Here is a 24,809-nt window from a genome sequence, read left to right as displayed (position 1 = left end):
AATTTCTTTATGATAAAGTGTTTTATCATTGTATTTAAGAGAGGTTATCAACGCGGGGATGTAGCTCACATGGTAGAGCGCTCGCTTTGCATGCGAGAGGTACGGGGTTCGATACCCCGCATCTCCATCTATTTATTTTTTCCCCCTTTATCTCTTGAGTCCTTTATTCTTGTGAGGGGAGATGTGTTCAGAAAGCCAAATTGAATTTGGCCAAGCCCTTTTTCAAGTCAGCATATGACTAAAGGGAATTCAAATAAGGCCATAAGGGTGACACATTTGCTCATGCTCATCCATCTGAATCTGAAAAGTGCAGGCAGATTATTAGATTACAATTCTACTAAGCTTATGAAAGAAAGTTTAAGAATGGAATGGGCGAATGGCTAATCAAATTATAGCCATGAGGAAATTAGTTTTAGACTTGCTTCACTTTTATAATGGCAAAGATAGCCAGTCACATTTTACAAGCTCCCTAATTTTTGCAATATAAAGTAAAAGCTCCCTAATTTAAGAGAAAAGTAAGCTAAGTGTATCAATTGTAGGCTGTCCAAAGAGATTAGAGACTCACTTACATGTGCAGTATAAAGTTGAACATATTTCACTGGGATTGTGTAACCAGTGAAACATATTTTGTCAGAGTTTTATGATCAGAACGACACTGCTTCGTGCTTTTCCTCTTTAGTTTTTCTAGAAGGCTAAGATGCTGCTGGAGAGTATGCAATATGCTAAAGCAGATTTTACCTTGTTCTACCTTGTCCTGGTTAGCTAAATTTTTATAATACTCTGCCAATTACCAAATTTCATCCCAAATTTTTTTTGTCAAATTGTCCCTAGCCAAGTCCAAATTGAAGAGATGAATGTTATCGTGTAAATGTATTTCATTCACTTGCCTAGCAATTCTCAGAACTCTACTCCTCATTTCAAAACTTGAATAAGAGTGTCATACAATAACACATTCTAGCAAAATTGGAAATCATACAACCTTACATAAAAGAAAAAACAAAGACATCTCAAAATTGATTAGTATGTTTGGCAATCAGTAAATGGTTTTCAGGAGAAATGCTTGATGGAACATATTTGACAAACTCTGTTTCTAAACCACATTCCTTGACCCACATCAATCTTCCCATGTCAATAATCTGCTTGCACATAAACCCCAAGACTGCCCTTTCAACTGCTTTCATGTTCCTCACAATGTCTTCAACTCCACTTGCATCTCCACCACATTCTTTATTTTCACTGTCATAGCATGAAAAAAGTAACTACGTCAGTTGCTTAAAATGAAACACCAACCCAAGTTTTTTTTCCAAAATTCCTACGAGAAAACTTGAAGAATGAATCTACATTATGACAATTTCAAACTAATTACACTGACTCTAGATATGAAAAAAGTAACTTGGTCAATTGCTTAAAATGAAACACCAACCCAAATTTTTTCGAAAAATTCCTACAAGAAAACTTATACAATGAATCTACATTGTGACAATTTCAAATTCATTACATTGACTCTAGATGCAATTTGACATCAGGAACTTCAGGAAGATCTGAACCATGGTCAGCATCTACCGCCCAGCTGGTAAACCATGTAATTGCATGAAATTCTTCCTTGGTGATCCCCAAATGTGATAAATATTTTTTACCTGCAGGGTGGCCAGGGTCAGAGGGCTAGTGAGCTCATAATAAATTGATCTAAAATTAATAAACATGGCCAGCTACTGCTTCATATTTTCAGGGCAGGATAAATTGATTACTTGTATAGTGTTTCCACTGGCAAAGATGATGGCAACATGTTGCTATAGCTAGACCTCTCAGATTCCGATTAGCACTGCAGTGTTCGACACTATCCTGACTAAAATGTTCAGCAAGGCAACATCTTAGAGTCAAATCTGCAGCCAAAAGTTATAAAAGATAAACTTATTTTGTCACTCAATCCTTCATTAATGACAGTTATTTACATAAAATGCAGTGATTATCCTATGAATTTCATAGTCAAGGTTGTATGGAAATTGCATAAGTATAACAATTACCTGTAGCAGGCCCACAAAGATGTTTACCAATAGCCAGGTAAGGAGATCCTCGTAAAGACTCAACAGCATTCAAGTTTAAATCCTCAACTGCAACAGTTGAAATTTCACAATGTAACAAGGTATGCACGCACAATAAATTGTTATCTTGTTATATTTTATACATAGCAAGAATTCAGCATGTAGATATATGGCATCACTTTGTGACATAAAACTTTCAGAAGGAACTTAAATCTATAGAAGTTTTTTGCTGGTGAGTATAACATAATACTACCCTCAATAGAGTGGAAATTCGAACCAAGATAACTACAGCTAAGAATCCTCAAACAATGCAAATAGGTATCAGACTGCAATATGAAGCTTACACAACTTAAATTCTATGTAAGAAAAATGCTTCATGCTGTTTGAACAACAAGATGTTACATTTGTTAATCCATAATGCCAAGTACTTTCCAAATGCAAGTGCTCATGGCAGTGGTAAACAGACTATAGCATCACTAAAACACCACCACCTTCATTGCCAGAGTTGCTACAGATGAACAAAAGCTATTCACTCCATCACAACACTAAATAAAGTTGTCAACACCGTTTTCACCACCACCATTATCACCAATACTCATTCCTCTCTTGAGTAGTGTAAATTTACTAAACCTAAATACAAGCTGCTTAAAAGAAGCTAGTGGTACACAATGTATTATTCATAAAGTACACTTAGCCTTCAAAATATACTATATACATGTTCATGCTCAAGCAAGTACCCATGGTTTGTGAGTTTGCATAAAATCATTGGAAACAATTGAATTCTAAATGCATTACATTACCTAACCTTGTAACTTGGGTTATGCAAAGTACAAATTTCAAAGATTTGAGTCTTTCTTAAACATAGGAGTATAATCTTAGTTAAATGTTCCAGAATAAACATGTCCTATCAAAATGATCATAAAATAAAGAAATGATCTAATAATGGAAGTACAAAATATGTTTTCCAACAACAATATTCCAGAGATCCTTACTGTCAATTCTCAAACGCTCTAATATCAAGCTCTCTTTCTGTCGCAAGGATCGATCAGCCTATGAGTAGCAAGCATTGGCACAACATAAAATTAATAACTCTATCAATCTCAGTTCAAAGAGCTCACGAACAACTCCAAATTAAGTTATAAGAAATTACAGCCAACATTAGTCTCAATGTAAGAAACAACCAAGTCCAACCAAACTAACCTTCAGCTTGTATGACTTCCGTTCAACTAGAAAAACCCTTTTGATCCCATAACAATCAGCAAGCATTTGTGTCAAGTACCCTCTTCCTGCACCAAATTCAACCACTGCAGAGACACCATTTTTCTCATCATCAGATGCCTCCTCACAATCACATTGTTCCCTCCCAATAGCATTCTTCAACACCCCAAATTCTTCCAAGTTCCCAAGAATTGATGCCTGTTGGATAACATGTTTCTCCTGAAATGGCAATTTCCTGCAAACAACAACTCATCTTACGAAACCACACCAACCCCACAAAAGCAAAATACATAAAAGCAAAAAAGCAAACTCTTTTACCTATCTATTTCTCTCTTCATCCATACATTGCAAGCTTCTGGCATCTTATATGAGTCCCGGATATCCTTACATATTAACCCATGAACAGCCTCAATCTTCTCAATCAATTTACAGAAATCAGGCGCACTCATTCCATAAACAGCACGTCTCTTCATTTCAGAAGATATATTATCCAAAGAATCCGAACCAGGCTTATTTATTGCAACCAAATCTTCAACCTTTTCTTCTTCATTATCTCTGCCAGCATTGATACCCTTTTGATAAAAGGGTTGGAGAGTCAAGGATTGAACTTGTTTGAGTAATGGGCATCTCTTAACATGCCAATCAAGATTTTCTTTGAGCACAGAGCTATTGAATNAAGAAAACGAGCATCAGGTCAACCGAAGAAGGGGAAATGAACAACCACCATGCCAAAGGTTTTAGGCTGAGGCGGACAACCAAGGGAAGGCGTTGGAGGGGAGAGAAAGGGAGGCGTGTTGAGGAAGCACCCATCACTTTCGCATTAAATTCGCTGCACCAACCTGGACAATCGCATTAATGGAAGACATGATGATTGAACAGTGCCCAGACAGCCTATAGCTCTTCCTTGCACTTCTCCCAAATGAGGAATGGGACAAGTATTGGATGGGCATCCATCACCCTACAGCTGGAAGGTCAAGATTAAGTGCAGACTGCTATAAAAGGAAGGGAGAACCCCATCAAAAGGGGATGAGAGAGAGAGAGAGAGAATTGTTCAAACTTGTGTTATAATGTTAGCTTTGGAATAACTTCCTCGGTCAGTCGAGGGAACGTTAACGCAAAACTTTCCTTTCCCTTAATCTTTTTGCTTGTTGTTCCACATTTTCATCTCTGCTCTAGGCCCACTTACCCCACATTAGACTCTAAGCCTAGGAATCCATGAGTTGGTCTACTATTCCCATCTCTAAACAATTAATTGAAGTGGGCTGGTACCCCAAGCCCAAGCCCCTAGCATTTGGGCCTCGGAAGCTCGAAGCACGACCCGCACATCATTAAGAGGGCGTTTGGACTCAGCTTTCAGCTGAGTCCACGTTTTGCCTTTTTCCTTTTTTTTTTTTTTTTTTTCCTCGGCAAGTGAACAGTAAAATTACATGATTTTACTGTACAGGAGACAAAAAAATACTGTTCATGCACTGTTTAGCACTGTTCACGCACTAAAAAATATTAAAAATGGATCCCACGGTACTATTTACACATTTAAAAATTATTTGGCTACAGTATTTTCAGTTTTCAGTTTCAGTAATAATAAGTTCAATCCAAACGGACCCTAAATAAGGAAATTGGCTTCATTGTAGAAATTCTATCCTATCTAAAATAGAAAAAGAAAACGAATGCTTTATTTAGACCAGAAGGAAAATTATAAAAATAGTAATTACTAATTTGATCAAATAGACACTATAATGTTAATTTTCTTCTAATTTAATCATCTGTAATCCATCTCATCACACACACTGTGTATATATATATATATATATATATACCCTTCAATTACGACATTCAAAATCGTCCCGCTAAACAAAAGCGAAATGAAAAAGCGCCAAACTCCATAGAAGCACCAGACTCGTCCATCAGAGATCGCGAATCGGAGATCCAAGCACTCATAGTCAAAGTAGTTCCAAAATGCACAATTTCAAATCCCTAAATTTTCTCATATATGCGGGTTCACCTCCGTCGCAATTCGAATTCAATTTCTCACTCGCTCTTCTTCTTGTTCTAGATCGTGAAGAAAAAGCTTGAATTCTGCATTCACATCCGTTTCCGAAGATGCATGTGAATCTTCGAGAGCACTCGGTGGATTCATCTTTGATTTCTGAGATCTCTGACTCTAATCACAATGGAGAAATCGACAAAAGTATGTGATATTTTGTTTTGATTTCTCTAAATTATCTACGATAAAGCAAGCACAAAATGCAATATATATATATATAAGGTACAATTGTAAAAATGCTGTACTTGCAATTTTATGATTAGCTTGATAATTGCGCTGGTTAATGATTAATTTGAAAGCATTTGGTTAATGTTAAAATTTAGAAAATCAAACTAAAGTAAAATTTTCACATAACGTAGTCTGACTGATTAATCATTCTGTTTTTGAGTTTTTTGAATAATTTTGTTTCATTTTTAAAGCTGCGAATCTGGCTATTTCTCAGGTCTTGAACTCGGTGGATACAGATCATCAATCTAAGAAGTTTCTGGATGCACTGATTAATCTAACAATCACAAGAGGTAAGGGCCTTTATTGTTTGGCTTAGCCCTCTGATAATCATAGTTGCTTCGAAGGTCAATTGATTATGCACGAAACTTTTAAACGGAGTTGATTTGGTTGAATACAATTTAACATAATTGATTAGCATAATGTGCCTCTACGTGATCGAGAGAAAAGAATTTGTCTCGTCATATGAACTGTTAATATTTTAATTTTATATAGACAGTAAGCTCTATAAACTGCCTGTATGGCATGTAAAAATAATGCCTTGGTCTTGATGGTGACATAGACTGGCAATGACCTTCTCTAAGTTTTAGGGAAATAGCTATGTTTTTGTCTTTAATGCATCTGATGTGTATATGGTGTTGAAAAATCTGTAGGTTAGTACCAATACTCAGAAACGGGTGAGAAATTATACTACATGCTCACCAAGATGTCACTATGATGCAGGACAAAGCTTTAAAAAGGCAATTTGATTTAGGATCTTTAGGATTTTAGCATGGAGTTTGATTTCTTGATGCACTTGAATGGTTCTTGAATAGGGCTTAGGTAATAAAAATGTTGGATCTTGAATATGCTTGATGGTTGTTTGGTGTTAAAAACAATAAATATATATTTTTTGATAATTAAAAAAAAAATAGATACAATGAGAAATTAAGAAAGATAAACACTAATCAATCATATCTAGGTTTTCCTGAACAATCACACTTAAGTATAGGAGAAGACAATCACACCCTAAAAGCTTAACATAAGCTGTTTGAATTTTTTAAAACTTAGAAGGACTAGAACTACTCCCTGTGTACTACTACTTGGTCTTTTCATCAATAAGAATGTTACTTATCAAAAAAAAAAAAAAAAAAAGACAAACTCTAAATATCATATTCCTAAAAAGACTAGAACTACTAATAATAAAGAAAAAAAGTATGCAAGAACTTCTCAGCCAAATAACAAAATGACTCAAAAATACAAAATAACACTCATGGGCTTTGGTAGAGCTAAGGAGAACCCATTCCAAAAAAAAAATTAAAATTTACCAGCTTGGCCTTGTTATGGTAAAACTTAATTAAAATTGATCCAACGATAAATAAAAAAAATAAGACTCAATTGAAATAGTCTAAAACATCCCAAATTAATACTTAAGTACAACAGGTTGTCATTGCCTCTTTTTGGCAAATGGAAGATAATATTGATCGAATATTTGGGCTACTTCAAGGTAGCCTGACTTGAGTCCTCCGGCACAAGAGTGTAAGTTGTTTTCAATTGATTGAGCTTGCTTGATTTAATACAGCTTTTTCAATGTTCACATAATATTTACATACAAAAAATAAAAACTAATCCTAAAAGAAAGAAACAAATAACAACAGAAATTTAACTCAAACTCAAAGTCTAATTGTTTTTCCATTTAAAAAAGTAAAGGCTCCAGCTGTCCGGAGGACTTTTTTCGCACTTAACATCTCCCTTCCCCTTTAAATACATCCCTTGTCCTCTAGGAAAAAAAAAACTCTGGTAATCTTTGTTAGGCCTATTCAGCATCTTCCCATGTGGCATCTGTAGGAGACAATCCTTGCCGATAAATTTGAATTTCAACCTTCTTTCCTTTGGTCCTCAATCCAGCATTGCTTGGGGTCATGGGACTAACCTTCCCTGCTCTAATCAAGGGCAACTGTGATTGAACAAAAACATTCTTCCCAAGTTTCTCCTTGAGCAATGAAACGTGAGAAACTACATGAGTCTGAGAACTAGCAGGTAACTCCAATTATAAGCTATAGCTCTAATAATTTTCATATTTTCATAGGGTCCATAATTCTTTGGTGCAAGCTTTAGATTGGCTTGTAACAACACTAAGTTGCCTTTATGACTACAATCACAAATACATCCAATCCACAGCTTATTATTCCTTTTCTTGGTGGTGCTTACTGCTTATTATACACCCTCTCCATATGAATATGAGAATCTTTGAGGCTGGCCTTAAGGGTCGTGAGGAGTTGATCCTGGTTCAATACTTCTTGTTCCACTGCCTTTACGCATACCGTGCCAGTGACATAAGTGAGAAAATTGGGAGGTGGTTGGCCATATGCCACTTTGAAGGATGTTATGGTAGTGCCCTACTTAAGTCAGCCATTTTGCCCAGTTCTTGGGTTGATAACTAGTGAAATATTTCAAATACATTTTTTATGTCTTATTAACAACCTCTGTTCGTCCATTGGTTTGTAGATGGTTAGTAGAGCTGAAGTTAAAATCAGTCCTGTTCAAATAAAACAGTTTAGTCCAACACAAGCTTGTAAAGGTAAGATCATGATCACCAACAATAATGCGGGTATTGCATGGAGCTTAAATATATGATCAAAGAAATTTGACCTTGTCTTATCAAAATTAAAAAATTAAAAAAAGGGAAGAAATTTGACATAGCCATGTAAGGATCACTAATGTGGATAAATGAGCATACTTTGATAGTCTATCCACTACTACCAAGATAGTGGACTTACCTTTGGATATGGGTAGGCCATCAATAAAATCCATGGAGATATCTTCCCATACCTAACTAGGAGTTGGTAATGGTTGAAAAGACCTACTAGGTTGAGTTGCTCCACCTTATGCTATTGATAAATTGCTTACTGCCATATGTAGTCTTTGACGTGTTCTCTTATGTATTTCCTATCAAATTTGGACCTAACATGGTGTGGTGTTTTTGATAGCCTTTGTAAGTGCTTACATGAAACTGCCTGATGATGTCTTGGATTAGAAAGGAATAGTGTTTAAGATTGATCTTTTCCTTAAAGAATAAAACTCCATTTTCTATACTCACAAAGGCCCACGGCTTCACCTTCTTGAGTGAGGTGAACTAGCGTCTTTAGATTGGGGTTGGAAGAATTTTCTTCTTTAATGGTGTCCAACCAGCAAGGAGTTGGATGAGACAAGGTTGCTAGCTCCGCAATGTCTCCCTCCTTTCTTTGTGACAAGTCATTCACACCCTTATTCTCACTCTCTTTTTTATAATTATTAGTAAAATCAAACCTCACTAGCTACATCCATGTTTACTGTGCAGGGTTGGCAATCCTTTGGGTCTATAGATATTTGAGGTTCTTTTGATCCATTCAGCTTACAAATTATCGTCCCAATAAGTAGGAAGGCCATTTTTGTACATCTAACACTAAGGTAAGGAGTTCCATCTCATGTGTTGACATCAACAGATGTTTTTCACTAAGAGCATGACCAAAAAGGCTATGGGTTGCTCTTGCATTAAGACAGACCCTATCCCAGACCTAGATGCCTCGCATTTTACAATGAACGTTTTGTTGAAATTAGGTAAGGCAAGAACAGGTGTTGTAGTCATGGCCTCTATGAGTTGTTGGAAAGCTTGATCAGCTGCAAGACTTCATGTAAATGAATTTTTTATTATAGAATTTTGTTTAATGGAGCTATGATCTTGCCATAATTTTGGATAAACTTCTGATGGTCGCCCTTCACCCCAAGGAATTCTTACACAGCGTTAGTAGTTTTAGGTATTGGCCATTCTAACATGGCCGAGACATTTTTAGGGCTGACATCTACTCCTCTTGAAATGATATGTCCCTAGTATTTCACTTCAGTCCACACAAATTGACATTTCTTCTTGTTAACTAACAGTCGATGTGAGTAAAGAATGGCGAAAGTTTTTTTTTTTTTTTTTAAATGAGCTAAATGGTCATTCCTTGATTTACTAAAAGCTATTATGTTGTCAAAGAAAATTAGGATGAATCTGTTTAAGCGTGCTTAAAATACTTCATCCATGAGGGCTTGGAAAGTGGAGGGTACATCAGTGAGGCCAAAGGCATCACTAGGAACTTGAAATGCCCATGCTAAAGCTGTTTTTGGAACATTGTCTAGACAAAAACACGACCCGGATGGTACTCACTTCATAGATCAGAGCTTTGAAGAATGTCGTGTCCAATGCAATTCATCAAGTAACTTATCAATGATTGGAATGAGAAATTTGTCTTTGATGGTTAGCTTGTTCAATGATCTGTAATCCACACACATACACCATGAGCCGTCATGTTTTTCAATGAGGATTACTGGCGACAAGTTGGGGCTATTACTGGGTTTGATTATGCCAGAAGTCAGCATCTCCTTTACTAGATGCATGATCTCGGTCTTCTGCCAATATGGGTACCAGTACGGCTGCACACTTACTGGTCCACTGCCAGGTTGCATGGAAATTTAATGATCATGACTTCTGGGAGGGGGTTAGGCCACTTGGAGCTTGAGGCAACCTGGAACTTCTTCAATAACAGATGTAATCCTTGGCAAATTGGAGGGGGAAGAATTTTGAGGACTGCCCTCTATTTGAAGCAAAACCCCATGCCTCTAATTTTCTGTAACCTAGCAGAGGTGCAGTTCCTTCACAATTCTGTCTACTACTTGAGATTATCCTTTTAGAACAATCTCTCTTCCATTGATGTTGAACTTCATCCACAGTCTTGAAAGTCTCACAAAATCTCACCTAGAGATTGTAGCCACTGTAGTCTCAGGACTATGTTTTAGCCTTCTAAGGGAAGAATAAAGAAATCTACATGGGTAGTAAACCCATATAATTTTAATGGCACACATTAAGAAATCTGCATGGGTAATAAAACCATGAAATTTTAACAGCACACACTTCCACTGACCTTCACTTTTCAATTCCTCCTTGGAAGCTACCAGTACCTTAAGCCTTCCTTTTGTGTTTGGTGTCAATTTGGTTTTATTGGCCAAATCCTCACTTACAAAGTTCTGAGTGCTGCTAGAATCAACCAAATACCGACGGTGTCATGTGCTTGTGTTGTCCTTGAAGCTGCATGATGTTTGGTGCAAGAGCTCCACTTATTGAGCGAAGAGAAATCCAAGGCACCACCTCTTCACTTCCCATCTCAATTTCCATATCCACCTCTTGATTGTCTTCCTTGGAACATGCTTCAATCAAGAACCTTTTGCCTTGGTGGCTTGGGTTATACTTTCATTGCAGTTGAAACATAGCCCTTTCTCCCTTATTTCCTGCAACTTGATGAAAATCATTTGCCTTATGGGCAGGGTTGGTCATGCGGACGGACCTCCTTTTTCTTGAGTGGCGTTAGTTGTCACGATGGTTTGGAAATTCTATCATTGAGACATGTTTGTAGCCTCATGTAACCTGGCCAACCCAATGACTTGGGTTAACGTGGTAGGCCTTCCTGTGAGAACATCTACTTCAATGGTGTTCTTCAGTCCATTGGTAAAACAGCTCACCTGCTGTCCTTGTGGGGAGATGGACAACTTTAGCCAACAGTTTTTAGAACTGTGTTCGATAGTCCTTGATTGTGCCACTATGCTTCAATTTGGTTAACTATCCAAAATAATCTACATATTGTGTTGGATTGTAACCGAGAGGTCCATCTTTAAATCCACCCTAAGCAATTGTACCCATCTCTTGTTTAATCATTTGAAACCGAAGTTGAGCACCCCCTTCTAAATGAAAGGATACTAGAGCAACTTGGTCTTCAATGGCGTGGAGCTGTAAGAACTGCTTTGCTCAACAAAGCAGACTTGTGGGGTCTTCCTCGCCATTGAAGCAAGGGGAGTAGATTTTAGCCATTCTGGGGACATAAGAATGTTGTGTCACCTATCTTGTTGCTTTGTCTGATTCTTGCTTACTGTTGCCACATCGTGTTCTGGAACAAGAGCTTTCCCCTTCTTCATGGTGGATAGACAGTGTTAATCTTAGGAAAAAGCTTTGATATGCACTCAAGAATCCGTTGTTGACCAGTAAACAAATAGCTCACAGTGTGATTAAGTGCTCCACCTTTGGTCCGTACCCAAGCAGCTCTTATACAATGTACAATGGATTGTTGTTCCCTATTTTGACAGATGGTAGATAATATTGAACAAATATCTGCGCTACTTTACTTTAAGGGAGCTTGATTTTATTAATGCTTGATATTATGCAGCTTTTCCAAAGTTCACATAATGTTTACATATTGAAAAATCTGAAACAAACTCAACTACTAATCTTGAAAGAAAGGAACAGATAACAATAGAAATTTAACATAACTCAAAGTGTAATTGTTCTGCATTAAAACAGTTAAGGCTCCAACTGAAACACATAACATTTAGCCCTCTGCATAGTGTTCTGGAAACTGCACTCTAAAGTTTCTTTGCGTTCCTTTTATGACGTCTGTCATATTGAACTGAAACAGCTTTTTGAGTCGCTGCTCTAACTAGATTGTAGGTAACCATAAATATGTTTAATGTACATCAATCCTGGTTTTTTGGGCCACAATAGGTTCATGTAGTATGTGAACTGGATCGGGCCTAAGTCAATAGACCTAGCCGAAGTTGAAGTGACTTCATTAGTTACTGACATCCAGCAGGGATAGCGGAATTCTCCCATCTTAACATGTTTCCTACCAGTCTAATCTGAATATCTGATGCTTACATGTAACAATGATAACATCCACTTTGCCAAAGTGGCCTTTTAACACATATTTCTTAAGGAAATGTGAAGATGTATTCAGTCCGGGGATAACTCGGAGAGGTCTGCTGGCAAAGGCATGTCCTCCACATTCCATTTGTCCTTCACTGATTTGATGATCGCAGTCTGGTCAATAGTCTATGATGAGTGGTGTTGTTTGTTGTCCAGGAACAGCTTTGTTTTCTGAAGAGGACTATTTATGACATAAACTGTCCACAGAGAATTATAAACATAAAGCTGTTTTAAACACTGACTTATGCCCACACAGTTAAATATGTTTGCATTTGAAGTTATACCACGAGGATAACTATATACTATTACTAATAAGTTAGAAAAATAATGTTTGTGATAATTCACCTAAATTCTTGAGCACCCAGGATTATATCTCTACTAATTTGATTGTCCATTTTGTCATTTTAAAATGTCATTTAGTCGTTGAAGTGTCTGTATTGAGTCAAGACTTGTCCAATTTGTCTGTGATAGTCTCTATTAAAATGATCAGCTGATCAACCCTGGTTATAGGTGCAGATGCTTCAATGTAATGAGAGAGAGAGAGAGAGAGAGAGAGAGAGAGAGAGAGAGAAGTTCAACCAAGATGATGCCTTCAAAAATATGTGATTGAAATGATATCTTCAATATGAGAAGTATATGATCCAAGCAGACACATCATCCATACATGATAAATGTTACTGTAAAGAAATCATAGTGGTAGACTGGTAGCTAGGGACATGATATGGAGGGTTCAAGTAAAACCAATCAAACATAAGCAGTCAAAAAACGCTTTCGAAAATAAAAAATAAACTAGAGAAAGGGCTTCTTATACTAGGACCTAGGTTATGGTAGGGAAAAATGTGCTAAGAAAAGCTAATGGTGGTCTTTCAGATGCATCGTCCCAGTCCTTAGAAAGCTCAGTAGCTGCCACATGGTTTATTCCTGTAGTTAATTACCTTGTTTTTAATGATGTTAAAGGGCACCAAGCATGACCTTTGTAGGTTCCTTTATGGAAGTAGTTAAAACTTACTTGATGGGGATGAGAAAGAATCTGAATGGATAAACAGTCATACACACCAAGAGAAATTTTATAGGCTCTCTTTCTTTGAAAGTGATTTTTTGAAGGGACAGATAAGAATCTAATTTGACAGTTAAATATTCGATGGGTCAATAAAAGAAGCTATGAAACACACCAGCAGGAATCAGAGAGAGGGTGGGTGGTGGGGTAGCTGCAGTTAAAAGCTAATGATTTAGTGTAATCCACAATAATATTTAAGTTAATAAATAAGAGAGTGAAACAAGATCTAGCTGTACTTAAAGCCTTAAAGGTAAGGATTTGGTGTAATCCACCAAATTTGAACTGTTGAATGAGATTCTGAAACCTGTGTATTGTGTATTTGAGAGAGATGAGTAGAGGCCAATGGGCTGTAACCCAAATGACACTTCCAACACCCCTAGAAACAGGATGGTGGGTATGATGTTGCAGGTTCTAATCCTTCGTGGTGTGTGAGTTAGATAACTAGAATAATGGTTTTGTATAATCCAGGAAAGTAAAGCTATTATGTGGGCTTCTAATACAATCTTTGGTCCATGAAAGATGGTAATAATAAATAAAGTGTCTTCCCATTGAAAAGTAAATGGAATAAACCATTTCCTAGTGCCTAATAAAAATGGATTTGCTCAACTATGTTTCTGTAACATTTGAAGGCACAAATTCATCAGTGGAAATGAAAATAGGTAAAATTTGGAAGCATGGCTTTTGAAATTTATGCGTCAATTATAGAATCTACCCAGGCACATAGCTTTTCTAAGTCTGAAATAGGCAGATTAGCAGTGAACACATCCATGATCTGAAGTTCTAAACATCCTAAATTGGTTTTTAGAGTAATTTACAGACCTTTACAAACATGTAAACATCAAAGAAAAATTTTATTCATGTATTTACATATTCCCTTGGGAAAAATATAGAATACTTTGGGAGTACCATCTGTGTGTGTGTGTGTATTTATTGCAATAAACAAATCCTTTGGAAGGACTTAGCTGGGTATTTCGAGATATGTTTAGGGCATGCTTAGTCAGAGACACATTGATTATTATGATGCTTATATACCATCTTGCCTTGACATTTAACTCATTAAAGCATCAGCATGCATTTGAATTTGAGAATAAAATCCTGTGGTCCTTGGAAGGTTATGAAAATTGCATTATCTTCAATTCTTCATGATAGTTTTGGAAAGCATGCTGTGAAGATGTAATTGTTCTACCTTCCCCACTTAAATTATATTGCTAGTAAATTGTCTTGCCAGCTCAGTATCACCTAGAAAGCACGTAAGAAGCATACAGTGCTCCTCTTTTCTACCGTTATTTGGGGGTGTTTATATACATGCTGTGACTTAGTATAGGGCTATCATTACGATTTTAAGAAGGATTATGCCAAAGCTACTCTACTAACTTTACTACAAAAAGCTTACAAACTGAACTGGTAATGAATTGGTGCCGCATTAACTATATATTAGATAAATTTCTTAATTACCTTTTGCTTTGTGATTTAAAAGTTGACGCATCAATTTGTAAGATTTATGTAGTAAAATTTGTAATAATTGTAGCGTCACTCTTTTAAGAATATATGTGACTTTGGATGCTGCATATGCTGTAATGCTTATCCCGTGAAAGGCAGCCCACAGACTAATTAAACTCCAGATGAGTTAAATGAAAGGTTTGGAAAAAAAATATAGATGCTTAGCTAATAAGTAGATGGTTGTGGGTTGAATTTTTCTGAAGTTGATTCCTGCTGTCATATTCTGATCTCTAAATAGGGATTTGTTCTGGTTTATAAAAAGAAAACATTTTGATCCTGGTTTGAGCTTCGATCCTTCAGAAAACTTGAGTATTACTATGGCTATCTCATAGGATATGAGGATATCCAGCAATGATTCCTCACTTCAGACAGTACACAACTACAACCATAGTAAGGTATCATTCAGATTTATGGAATGCAGGTTTTCTGAATCATCTTCAACCAACCTTCAACATCCATGTACAATAAATAGTATACTTTCTGGTGCTCTTTAATGTTGTGTCACTTTTTGATACTGTTGTTTTATTGTGTCTCACACAAGGGAGGCAATGTCACTTGAGCATCAATAATGCCCACTTGCCCAGTAATGTTCCAGTTTCTCCAAGAATATTTTAAGGTTTCTCAGTAAAATGTCCCTACTAATATTCACATGGTACCATGATTTTGATGAGAATAAGGATTAGGTTCATGATTAATCAAAATTTTAGACAAATAATATAAAATTTATACTGCCATTTAGAACTTTTTCTTTATCTCAAAGTCTGGTTGTTAACCTTTTATTTGTGTTAACTTTGTTTGTATTTTTTTATCTCAAATTAAATAATAATTTTTTTGCTTGAAACTTTCCTTGGTGGTCTCTGAGTTTTGTCCAATGAAAGGGCCTTTGAATTTTTCATCGAGTGCTTCGAGCGTGATAGTTATCATAAATGTCAAGTGGGGAAAAAGCATTCACAGGTTAATGGGGTTCCTATCTTGATAATTATGATTATGATATAATAATTAGTGATTGCATTGGATAAAATATCTGGTCCACTAAGGAGCAGGGACCCCATTGCTGGAAATGTGGAGCTTAACTGTCCACACCTCATAAAAGGAGGAAAATTCCAAAATTCTAACCAATACAAAACAAAAGGCCCGAGATAGAGAAGAGCCAGAGAAACAACCTACATTGCACATGCATTTCGTTTGTTTATCATTTCTTTTGTGGATCATCATCCCCATATAATCATTGCACGGAATGAAAACAAATATTTTTGCGGGACCCTCGGTCCAGTCAACTAGTGGAAGCCAACACCACAGAACCACCCAATTATGCTGTGACACGTCAACAATACGTATATTTCTTTTTCTTTTTTTTCTTTTCGTTTTCTTATTTTTACATTATTAAACTTCACAAATTTCAACGGAAAAATGCAGGTTTAGCATTAATTTTTTAACAATGTAGTCAAACGGCCTATTTTCAAAATATGTAGCGATACCCTAATTTTTGAACTTGAGTTTTGTGTATTTTGTCATTTAATTTTTTATGAAAATTTTGCGTCTAACTAATGTCGAGTTTCACTTAAAAATATACATAGAACTCGACATTGTTAATATTGAGTTCCAGTTAAAACTTGATATTAACAATATCAAGTTCCAAAACAAATGTATTTTTGCTACATAATTTGAGGATTGTTTGTCTACATAGTTAAAAAATTAATGTTAAGTAGTTACTTTTTCCGAATGATTGCTCTTTATCATCTTTATCATCAAGTCTAACTATCTAAAATACCATTTGATTTTTGGTGTCAGCCAAGTTTGAACTTTAGATGTGACTTTATTACATTCTTTTTTAGTAGTCATATTCTCACTTGAACAAAATTTAATTACAAAATTAGTTGTAACATAAAGTTACAACCTTATTTAATATCTTTTTATTGGATGTGAATTTTGACAAATCTACTATTGAATTACAATTTTTTTTTTATTCTCCATACTTGCAAAATTTCTAGAAAATTAAAAATCAATAACTATGTTATCAATAAATGGTTTAAATGACAAGTTTTTTTAGTTTAAAATTATGCATAAAATATAACCTTATAAATCATATAGTAAATAATATCTAATTGTCACAAAATTTGACATATGTATTAAGAGCGTAAGGAAAATGCAATTCAACAATTAGATTTTCAAAATATGTAATGATGTTAATGATATTGAGTAAGGTTGTAGCCTCCAATTTTGTAGCTAAATTTTTTCCTTCTCAAATTTAGGTTAAACATGTTCAATGAGACCATTTAAACCTGTTGTGTTATCGTGATTGCGATTCCTCACTGCTAATGATCCCACACCAACCTTTCAATTCATTTACTAGCACTTGCTAGTATGCCTTTTTAGCTATTTCATACGTTGTTTTTTCTTAGTAATTAAGGAGGGGAGTAGAGCCTGCTTCTTAGTTTCTTGACAAATGTTGGTAAGATCTTTGAATTTCCTTGGGTTGTGATTTTATGTTATTTAATTCAGATGTTGAATTACCTTTAACAAGTTCACTTTGTGATTGTGACCATAATTCCAGAAATTTTGCTTTAGAGAGGGAATTCGTTTATATTTTAGAATGAAAAAAAAAAGTCAATGAAATTGTCGATAATATTAAAAGCTGTTTCTCAAGAAGAAGAAAAAGATTTGAAAAGGATAGTATATGGCAAGCAATATAAGACAAATGTTAGTTAATTTAGTGAGGTAGAGATTGTTGGTTAGAGCACGATTTTTAGAGAAAAATTAGATGACAGCTGGAGATTGCCCATAGTTCTCATATTTTCTTGGAACAATTTTATTTTTTCGTGCAAAATTTTACTCCACTACAATGCTACATAAGTTAAGGCCCACTGGCCCAGTGACACATTGTAGAATATATATAAGTTAAATTTAACAAATGTTTGAAAATTTTAACGAAAAAAACAAGCCGAGCCTCTTGTTTTTTTTTACCTAATATGTTTGAATTTTTACCCAAACATTTTCTATTATATATCTACTACATCATAAAATGAACCTCAATGATTACAATGAAAGAAAACCAAGATAGAAACTTCAAAATTGTCACTTATAGTGTTGCATTAGGTATCCTTTGAGAGGATCTTTGACCTCTCATATTTCATGAATGTGAGTTGAGATAAAAATATATAAAATCTTATCCTTTAAAGGCTTTGTCAAAAAAATAAAAAATAAAAATAAAAATAGAAAGGTTAAAAGACCAAACTTCTTTGTAATAATTAACAAAGGTGCTTATTATCTCATGCCACTGACCGACTCATTCTTACATATAATAAAGCCCCCTCTCACAAATAAACAAAAAAAATCCATGTGTATAAAGTGCCAGTACCACTGGAGCATTATAATGCAAATACATGTACTATATAATCTCTAATAATTTGAACCCTGACCTAACCAAGCACCAAAGACTAGCAAAATAATTTCAAAAAAAAAAAAAAAAAAAAAAAACTAGCAAAATAAGCATCCAAAGACTAGCAAAATAATTTCAAAAAAAAAAAAAAAAAAAAAAGACTAGCAAAATAAGCAGCAAAACGTTAAAGTAGGGGTGATGGGTGGGAGGCACAACATCACAAAACACAAACACAACACAACACAACAACGCAAAGCAAAATTAAAATTTTAAAAAATAAAAATAAAAATAAAATTTGTTTACCGACTCGTGCTATCTTCTGATTCCTTTATAATTCACTCCCTTCACATTTCGCACCGTTCCGTTCCTCATTTTCTCTCTCTCTCTCTCTCTCACACACAAACACAAACCGTTGGATCCGAGCCTATGTGAAAATAGAGTACTATCATTCTCTCAAAGGTATATAGTTTCTCTTACCTTTCTTTATTTTGGTTTGTAAACTATATATCCTTATATATATATATAGTCTTACACGTTTTCGAATCAAATTTATTAGATTTCGATACCAAACAATTTTGGTTTGTGGGTACTCTGATGGCGTCAACGCTGATCTCAAACAACGTTGTTGCCAACACTGATCGTTCACGAAAGAAAAAGAAGAAGAAAACCCAAGCCAGAGATCAACAGCTACAACAACAAGAAGATGATAAAAACCACAACAAATGGAAATCTGAAACTCAACAACAAATCTACTCTTCCAAGCTCCTTCAAACTCTCAGCCAAGTCCACCTCAGCCCTCCTCCTCCTTCGGCTCCGGCTACGGCTACGCGGCGCGGTCGAGCCGTGCGCGAAGCCGCTGATAGGGTCTTGGCTGTGGCGGCTAAGGGAAAAACACGGTGGAGCAGAGCCATCTTAACGAACCGGCTCAAGCTCAAATTTCAAAAGAAGCATAGGAAGCAGCCAAGAGTGGTGAGTGCCACCGGGACTAGCCGGTCGCCCAAGAAGCCTAAAGTGAGCGTTTTGAGGCTGAAGGGGAAGAGCTTACCGGCTGTGCAGAGGAAAGTGCGTGTTCTGGGCCGGTTAGTTCCCGGTTGCCGGAAACAACCCTTGCCGGTGATTCTAGAAGAAGCTACCGATTATATAGCCGCACTTGAGATGCAAGTCAGAGCCATGACCACCCTCGCCAACCTTCTCTCCGGCTCCACCGCCTCCTCCTCCGCCAGCTCTAGCTCCGCGCCGCCGCCTAGCTGATCACACTTTTCTCTACTGCCACGTGTCCTTTCCATTATCTCTCTCTCTCTTTTTATCTCTTTTTTCTTTTTTTCTTTCTTTTTTTCTCTTTTCTCCTCCCGACTCAAATATCTCTATTAATTCTCTGTTAAATACGATGTTGCCCTTATCTCTTGCAAGTAAAATTAAAAATCTTTTCATACTACCTTGAAATAAATATTTTTTTTTTTTAATTTTTCGTTTTGTTATAATTAATTAGACATGAGAAATTAAATATTAAATATTTTCGTTGAAAATATTAGAAAATGTTCACGGAGCTACTGGCAAATCCAAATCTATTTCTTAACTTAATTTTGTGACAACATAGCCTAGTATCTAATCCTTTGTTACCGACTATTAATTTGGCAGCGATTTTAGTGGGTACTATTGATAAAGTGTAAGTTTTTTGTTTTTTTTTTTAATTTTATAGAAAAGATAAAGGGTAAGGTTATGAATGTATGAATGTGATGATAAAAACAATTATTATCATAGTAGATTTCTCCAAATTTTATTGTATTTATAAATTTAAAAAGGAAAGCAAAAAGTATTTAGGCAATAGGGCTTAAATGGCCTATTTTCTTAAGAAAAATAGGCGAAGAAGAATTATTCGGAAATATTATATTTTTGTACGTTGTTTCTAATTTATGTGTTTTGAAAATGATGAATTTGAAGGTTTATTTTTTGGAAATAATAATAAAATTCAGGGCTTGTTTTTGTGCGCCTTTAATTCAGTGCTGTAAAGGGCATTGAAAGCGTGCCTCTTTACAAGATCTTTCATGGCGATAACATGGGTAAGATTATTATAGTATCGGACAGACGGACATACTTGCCTGGATTTTATTTGTTATTATTGGATGGTAGGCATGGTATGTTGTGCCCATATATTAATTTCTTATTCAACATTGTGCCAATATATGATTGGATAATATTTGTTTTCTTAAAAAGGAAACTTGTATAACATTCTCATTTAAAATAATATGAAAATTATTCATCCCAATATATATATATATATATGAAAACTCTTTTATTCCGACACAATAATTTATTAATGGTTCCAATTTTTATGGGTTATTTTTGCAAAGGTGGTGGGGGACCAATTGTGATAAGTGCCACTTAGGTTCATTGTTTCGGACGATATGAGGTAAATTCATTGTTTCAATATCTTAATTACTATGTCACGACATTCCCATTGTATTTGGTGAACAAATTCATTGTGACATAATTATAAGAGAAATCAAAATCTTACACGAATTTCCTTCTTTTTTTTTTATTTTTTTTTTTTTTAATACCGGTGGTCTATATTATTGGTTAATTAGATTGGATGTGCATTTGACATTGATTATTTTTGCCAGTTTATTTTACTATTCAGTTTTTTTTTGGTACTATTCATAAGTCTTACTATACTTTTTGGTACTATTTATAAATCTTACTGTACTATTTCAGCTAATTTTTATCTTTATAGAAAATGCTAACGAGTGACTTAGAGCTCTATTTTAAGAAATTTTTGATACCATTTTTATGAGAAATGAAAAAAACTGTCAAAATATTAATTTTTTTTTTTATTTTTCATAACAAATTTTTTTAAATGAATTATTAACCAGTATTCTAAAGACACTCGTTAGTATTTTTCTATTTTTATTTATAGTATTTTAAGTAAAAAAAATTTAATTTTTACTAAATAAGTTGTCCCAAACGATCCTAAAATTCAATGATTGCTTATTTTTGGTAAAAGCAACGCAAGCAAAGCACAAAATTGTCCAATAGTGTCAATTCGTTGGTATAATTAATCACTTATTACAAGCAATGAGAAGAAAAAAAAATTGACAAAGACAACTTTGTGATTTGTATTAACTGGGATTTGCATTGTACAGAAGTCAAAATGGGGCACACATGTGGTATGAGTTTACCATGGTGGTGACCGAGAAAGAGAGAGAGAGAGAGAGAGAGAGGAGTAGATAGTGATTATAGGGATCAGAGAGTTAAAGTGAGCAGAGAAGAACATGTGGGAGTGTCTTGAATAGCTAACTCCACTGCCCAAAAGTTGCCGAAAGCGCCAAAACAATTTATGAGACAAGCTTTGTTAACATGTCACATGGCTTCTTTGTCCCCACGTTAAATAGTGCTTCTTTTTTTTTTTTTTTTTGACACTCCCCGAAACCCAAAATGGTGGCATGTGAGAGCCATCTGGAACACCATGCAACAGTTTCAATCTAGACTATTTAGCAAAAAAAATAAAATTCAATCTAGGTTCACCTGCCCTACTTCTACTAAAGTCTAAAATGACTGAATGAAAGAACGGTTTTAGAGCAGGGTCCCCTAGACAACCCAGGCCTAGTTATGAGAGTCACTCTCAAAAAAAAGGACGAGTGGGTTCAACACCTGTTTCCCCTTTGTCTCGAACTATTGTTTTCCACTGTATAATACCACCTCTTGAGGCGCACGGATACTTCTTACTAAGTTTCATCACTATCAGTTGGATTGGCTTGAAATGGGTTAAAAATGGGTTACTCTAAATAGAGGCATACATGGTGGGGTTAAAAAAAGGACCACCTGTTTTGCCCCAATAGGCCTCTCTCTCTCTCTCCAAAATATTTTTAAAGAGTTCACTTAATGTATGACCTTAAGAAACTCTAATTAACTAATTTAGGAAATATTTTATAAAAAAAATTGAAAATAAATTTTAAAAAAAGTTAGTTATTTTTTAAAAAAAAATTTCATAAAAAATTTCTAAAATAGTTTATAAATAGATGCTCTAAGGATATATATTAGTAACACCCATAAATTCATGAGTTTCAAATTGAATCTTGAACTTTTAAAATCCTATCAATTCATTACCCTAATCAAATCTCATATTAAACCAAAAAAGTCCAGATTTAGATTGATATGATTTCATTATGGCTTTTGAATGGAGTTATGGTGTGTTTTTGTATTAGAACTTTTTTTTCTCTCTCTTGTGTGTGTTTGTTTCTTTAAAAAAAAGAAAAAAAGAAAAAAGAAAAAGAGAGAGATTGATATGATTTCTAAAGTTTATGATAATCTGAAACAAATGAAACTATGACTTCTATAAGGTTACTTTATATATGTCTTTAATTTTAAGGTTTAATTTAAAACTTTTGAAATTATAAGTTTTAATTTGAAAATACTCTTTAAATATAAGGTTTAAAATGTAATTTTCTCTGGCTCTGATTTTCTTTAAGGGTGCAAAAAGCAGGAGTGATTATAGGAAAAATCTACATAAGTTGTCAAAGAGCACATGGTAGCATTCATTTCATTCAGGATACAAACAGTAGAATGCAAATGCATCCATGTGACTTATTTAAAACCCACATTTAAAGTTTTACATGAATCAACCAATCAGTGTCAGTGGCATCTGAGCATTGGGATGCAGGTAAAAAAGAGTACGGTTAGTGTTACAAATTTTTTCTCAATTTTATTATAAATTTACTATATAACAATTCATGAATGAGAAAATTAAAGACATACTTAAATTTATTATTTTATTTTCACCATTCATAAATTACTATGTAACAAAATTATAGCAGAATTATAAAAAAAAAAAAAAAAAAAGTTTGTATAACTAAACTTACTCCCTGAAAAGAAGCATTTTTTTTTAGAATAAACGGCAGAAACCCTAAAAAGAAGCATTTGAGTTCGAGAAATCAGAGTTTGGTTTATTATTTAAAAAAGAAAAAGAAAGAAGGAAAAAAGAAAAAGAAAAAGGGAATTGGGAAAACTGCTTATGTGTCACATCAAGCTCTAGCTCCAATTATTGGGATCAAAATGACAAGGCGTGAGCAATTTTTTGAAGGAGGGCTCTGTCACCTTTGTAGACCTTAGCTTATTGAAACTCGTGACACCAACTTTTAAGCACATGTTAGTCACAGCAAAGAAGTTCGTAAAATCAAAAACAAGGGGTGGAAATGGAATGCACGCAGCGACTAATATATTATTCCCTTTGTTTTATGACCCCCCCGCTTTCGTTCAAAGTATCACATTATTGATGTGATTAAGATATATTTATCTTTTAAAAGGATATGATTAAGATATGTTTATCTTTTAAATGGATGTGATTAAGATATACTGAGGTGGTGGTTAGTGGTATTGTCATGCTTTTACTATGATTAAAAACCCTTTCTCCCAATTAATTCTAAGAGAGGAAAAAATTGAGATCTTTATGGGTTTTTTTTTCTTCCCTTTTGGGATAGATACTCAGATGGTGGGAGAGAGAGATGGCTTGAACTTCAAATCATAAATACAGAATACTTTAAAAGATGTCATTATCATTAGACTATCACTTGAACTTCAGATTTTCATAAATTTTATTAGTAGAAAATACAACTTTCTAAATAATTTTTTTTTCCCTTTTTTGACTCTATCATAATTTAGTCCACAAACTTTTAATTGTTACAATTGACCCCCTAAAATTTGGATTAAAAACATTGTTAGGTTTTGTTCCAAATTAATAGGTTTTGTTCCAATCACAATTTAGTCTCACAAGCATTTTCAATTCTTACATTTTGACTTCCTAAATTTTAAATTAAAACGAAATGATTTGAGATATTTTGGACGAAACTAACTACTTCATTTAAATCCAAACTTTAGAGGGTCAAAGTATAACTATAGGAAATTTGTGGACTAAATTATGATAGTTTTAAACTTCAACATGAAGATAAATTGTAATTTTTATTATTTTGTTTTGTAGATAAATCCTTAATAGCTTCATTTGTGCTTTACCATGCACTCCATTATAAATATCTGAATGCCATCAACTGCTTCGATCTAAAAAAGTTGTGTAAAACCAATATTGTGAGCTAAGTAAGATGCTAATCAATTCGATATTCAGCAACAAGCTTCCTCCGTATAGAAAAGTTTAAAAGTTGCCCATACCCTCTATACCCGAAAGGAGAGAGAGTTTAAAAGTTTCCATCATCCACCCCACTACTATCATTATTTGTCATATTATTCGATAACAACTAGCATGGTATGCTTAATTATAAAAAATAATTGCTTCATTACCAAAGAAAATCACATAAAGTAATTTCGAAATGAAAGGCAATTAGCACATGTTGACTGAAATAATTAGATCCTCTCTATTTTTACTTGAAATGAACTTCTTTCTATAGATTTTTTTTATTTATTTTATTATACAGAAATTCTACTTTAACCTAATCTAAGTGTATATGTGTGTGAAACTCCCTCCTAAAGACTTAAGGCCCTTATCCTTTATACCACACAAACACTTACATTTATAGAATAACCATCACATCAAGAATTTACAATGATTCTTTTTATAGATTTAATAGTGTATAAAATATCACATTATT

The 24,809-nt window shown here is 34.5% G+C and overlaps 2 protein-coding genes, 1 long non-coding RNA gene and 1 other non-coding gene across 6 annotated transcripts; 3 read left to right on the top strand and 1 right to left on the bottom strand.

The window, feature by feature from the left end:
- Nucleotides 1-54: 54 nt before the first annotated feature.
- TRNAA-UGC (transfer RNA alanine (anticodon UGC)) lies at nt 55-127 on the top strand. Its single transcript has one exon. It is a non-coding gene; the product is annotated as a tRNA-Ala (tRNA).
- A 767-nt stretch (nt 128-894) lies between these two features.
- Nucleotides 895-4,113, bottom strand: LOC112019213 (uncharacterized). Its single transcript, XM_065782030.1, has 8 exons — nt 4,100-4,113; nt 3,579-3,926; nt 3,243-3,495; nt 3,035-3,092; nt 2,025-2,111; nt 1,749-1,883; nt 1,499-1,637; nt 895-1,236 (listed from the first exon to the last, which is right to left on the bottom strand). Exons 1-8 carry the CDS (start codon nt 4,111-4,113, stop codon nt 1,008-1,010), a joined length of 1,263 nt encoding a protein of 420 aa, XP_065638102.1. The 3' UTR covers nt 895-1,007.
- Nucleotides 4,114-5,029: 916 nt separating this feature from the next.
- LOC111983144 (uncharacterized) lies at nt 5,030-15,323 on the top strand. 3 transcript variants are annotated; one of them, XR_010632438.1, is made up of 4 exons: nt 5,030-5,205; nt 5,314-5,448; nt 5,747-8,721; nt 8,849-15,323. It is a non-coding gene; the product is annotated as an uncharacterized LOC111983144 (long non-coding RNA). The 3 variants fall into 3 exon arrangements; XR_010632439.1 differs by having other exon boundaries at nt 5,747-8,762; XR_002879846.2 differs by having other exon boundaries at nt 5,035-5,205; nt 5,747-5,822.
- A 3,216-nt stretch (nt 15,324-18,539) lies between these two features.
- On the top strand, nt 18,540-19,679 carry LOC111983142 (transcription factor bHLH147). Its single transcript, XM_024014804.2, has 2 exons — nt 18,540-18,675; nt 18,773-19,679. Exon 2 carries the CDS (start codon nt 18,811-18,813, stop codon nt 19,465-19,467), a length of 657 nt encoding a protein of 218 aa, XP_023870572.1. The 5' UTR covers nt 18,540-18,675; nt 18,773-18,810; the 3' UTR covers nt 19,468-19,679.
- The last annotated feature ends 5,130 nt before the right edge of the window (nt 19,680-24,809 follow it).

The sequence above is a fragment of the Quercus suber genome, unplaced genomic scaffold, assembly GCF_002906115.3.
Source record: "Quercus suber isolate HL8 unplaced genomic scaffold, Cork oak 2.0 scaffold_287, whole genome shotgun sequence".
NCBI classification, from domain to species: Eukaryota; Viridiplantae; Streptophyta; class Magnoliopsida; order Fagales; family Fagaceae; genus Quercus; species Quercus suber.
Note: the sequence above shows the minus strand (reverse complement) of the source record. Positions and strands in the feature narration are given on the sequence as shown.

Excerpts from the sequence above, each read along its gene's own strand:
- LOC112019213 (XM_065782030.1), bottom strand. Across the intron at positions 3,496-3,578 it reads ATGAAGAGAGAAATAGATAG|GAAATTGCCATTTCAGGAGA; the intron begins GTAAAAGAGTTT and ends TGTTGTTTGCAG. Across the intron at positions 1,237-1,498 it reads AAATTGCATCTAGAGTCAAT|TGAAAATAAAGAATGTGGTG; the intron begins GTAATGAATTTG and ends ATGCTATGACAG.
- LOC111983142 (XM_024014804.2), top strand. The coding sequence starts at position 18,811 with ATGGCGTCAACGCTGATCTCAAACAACGTTGTTGCCAACACTGATCGT.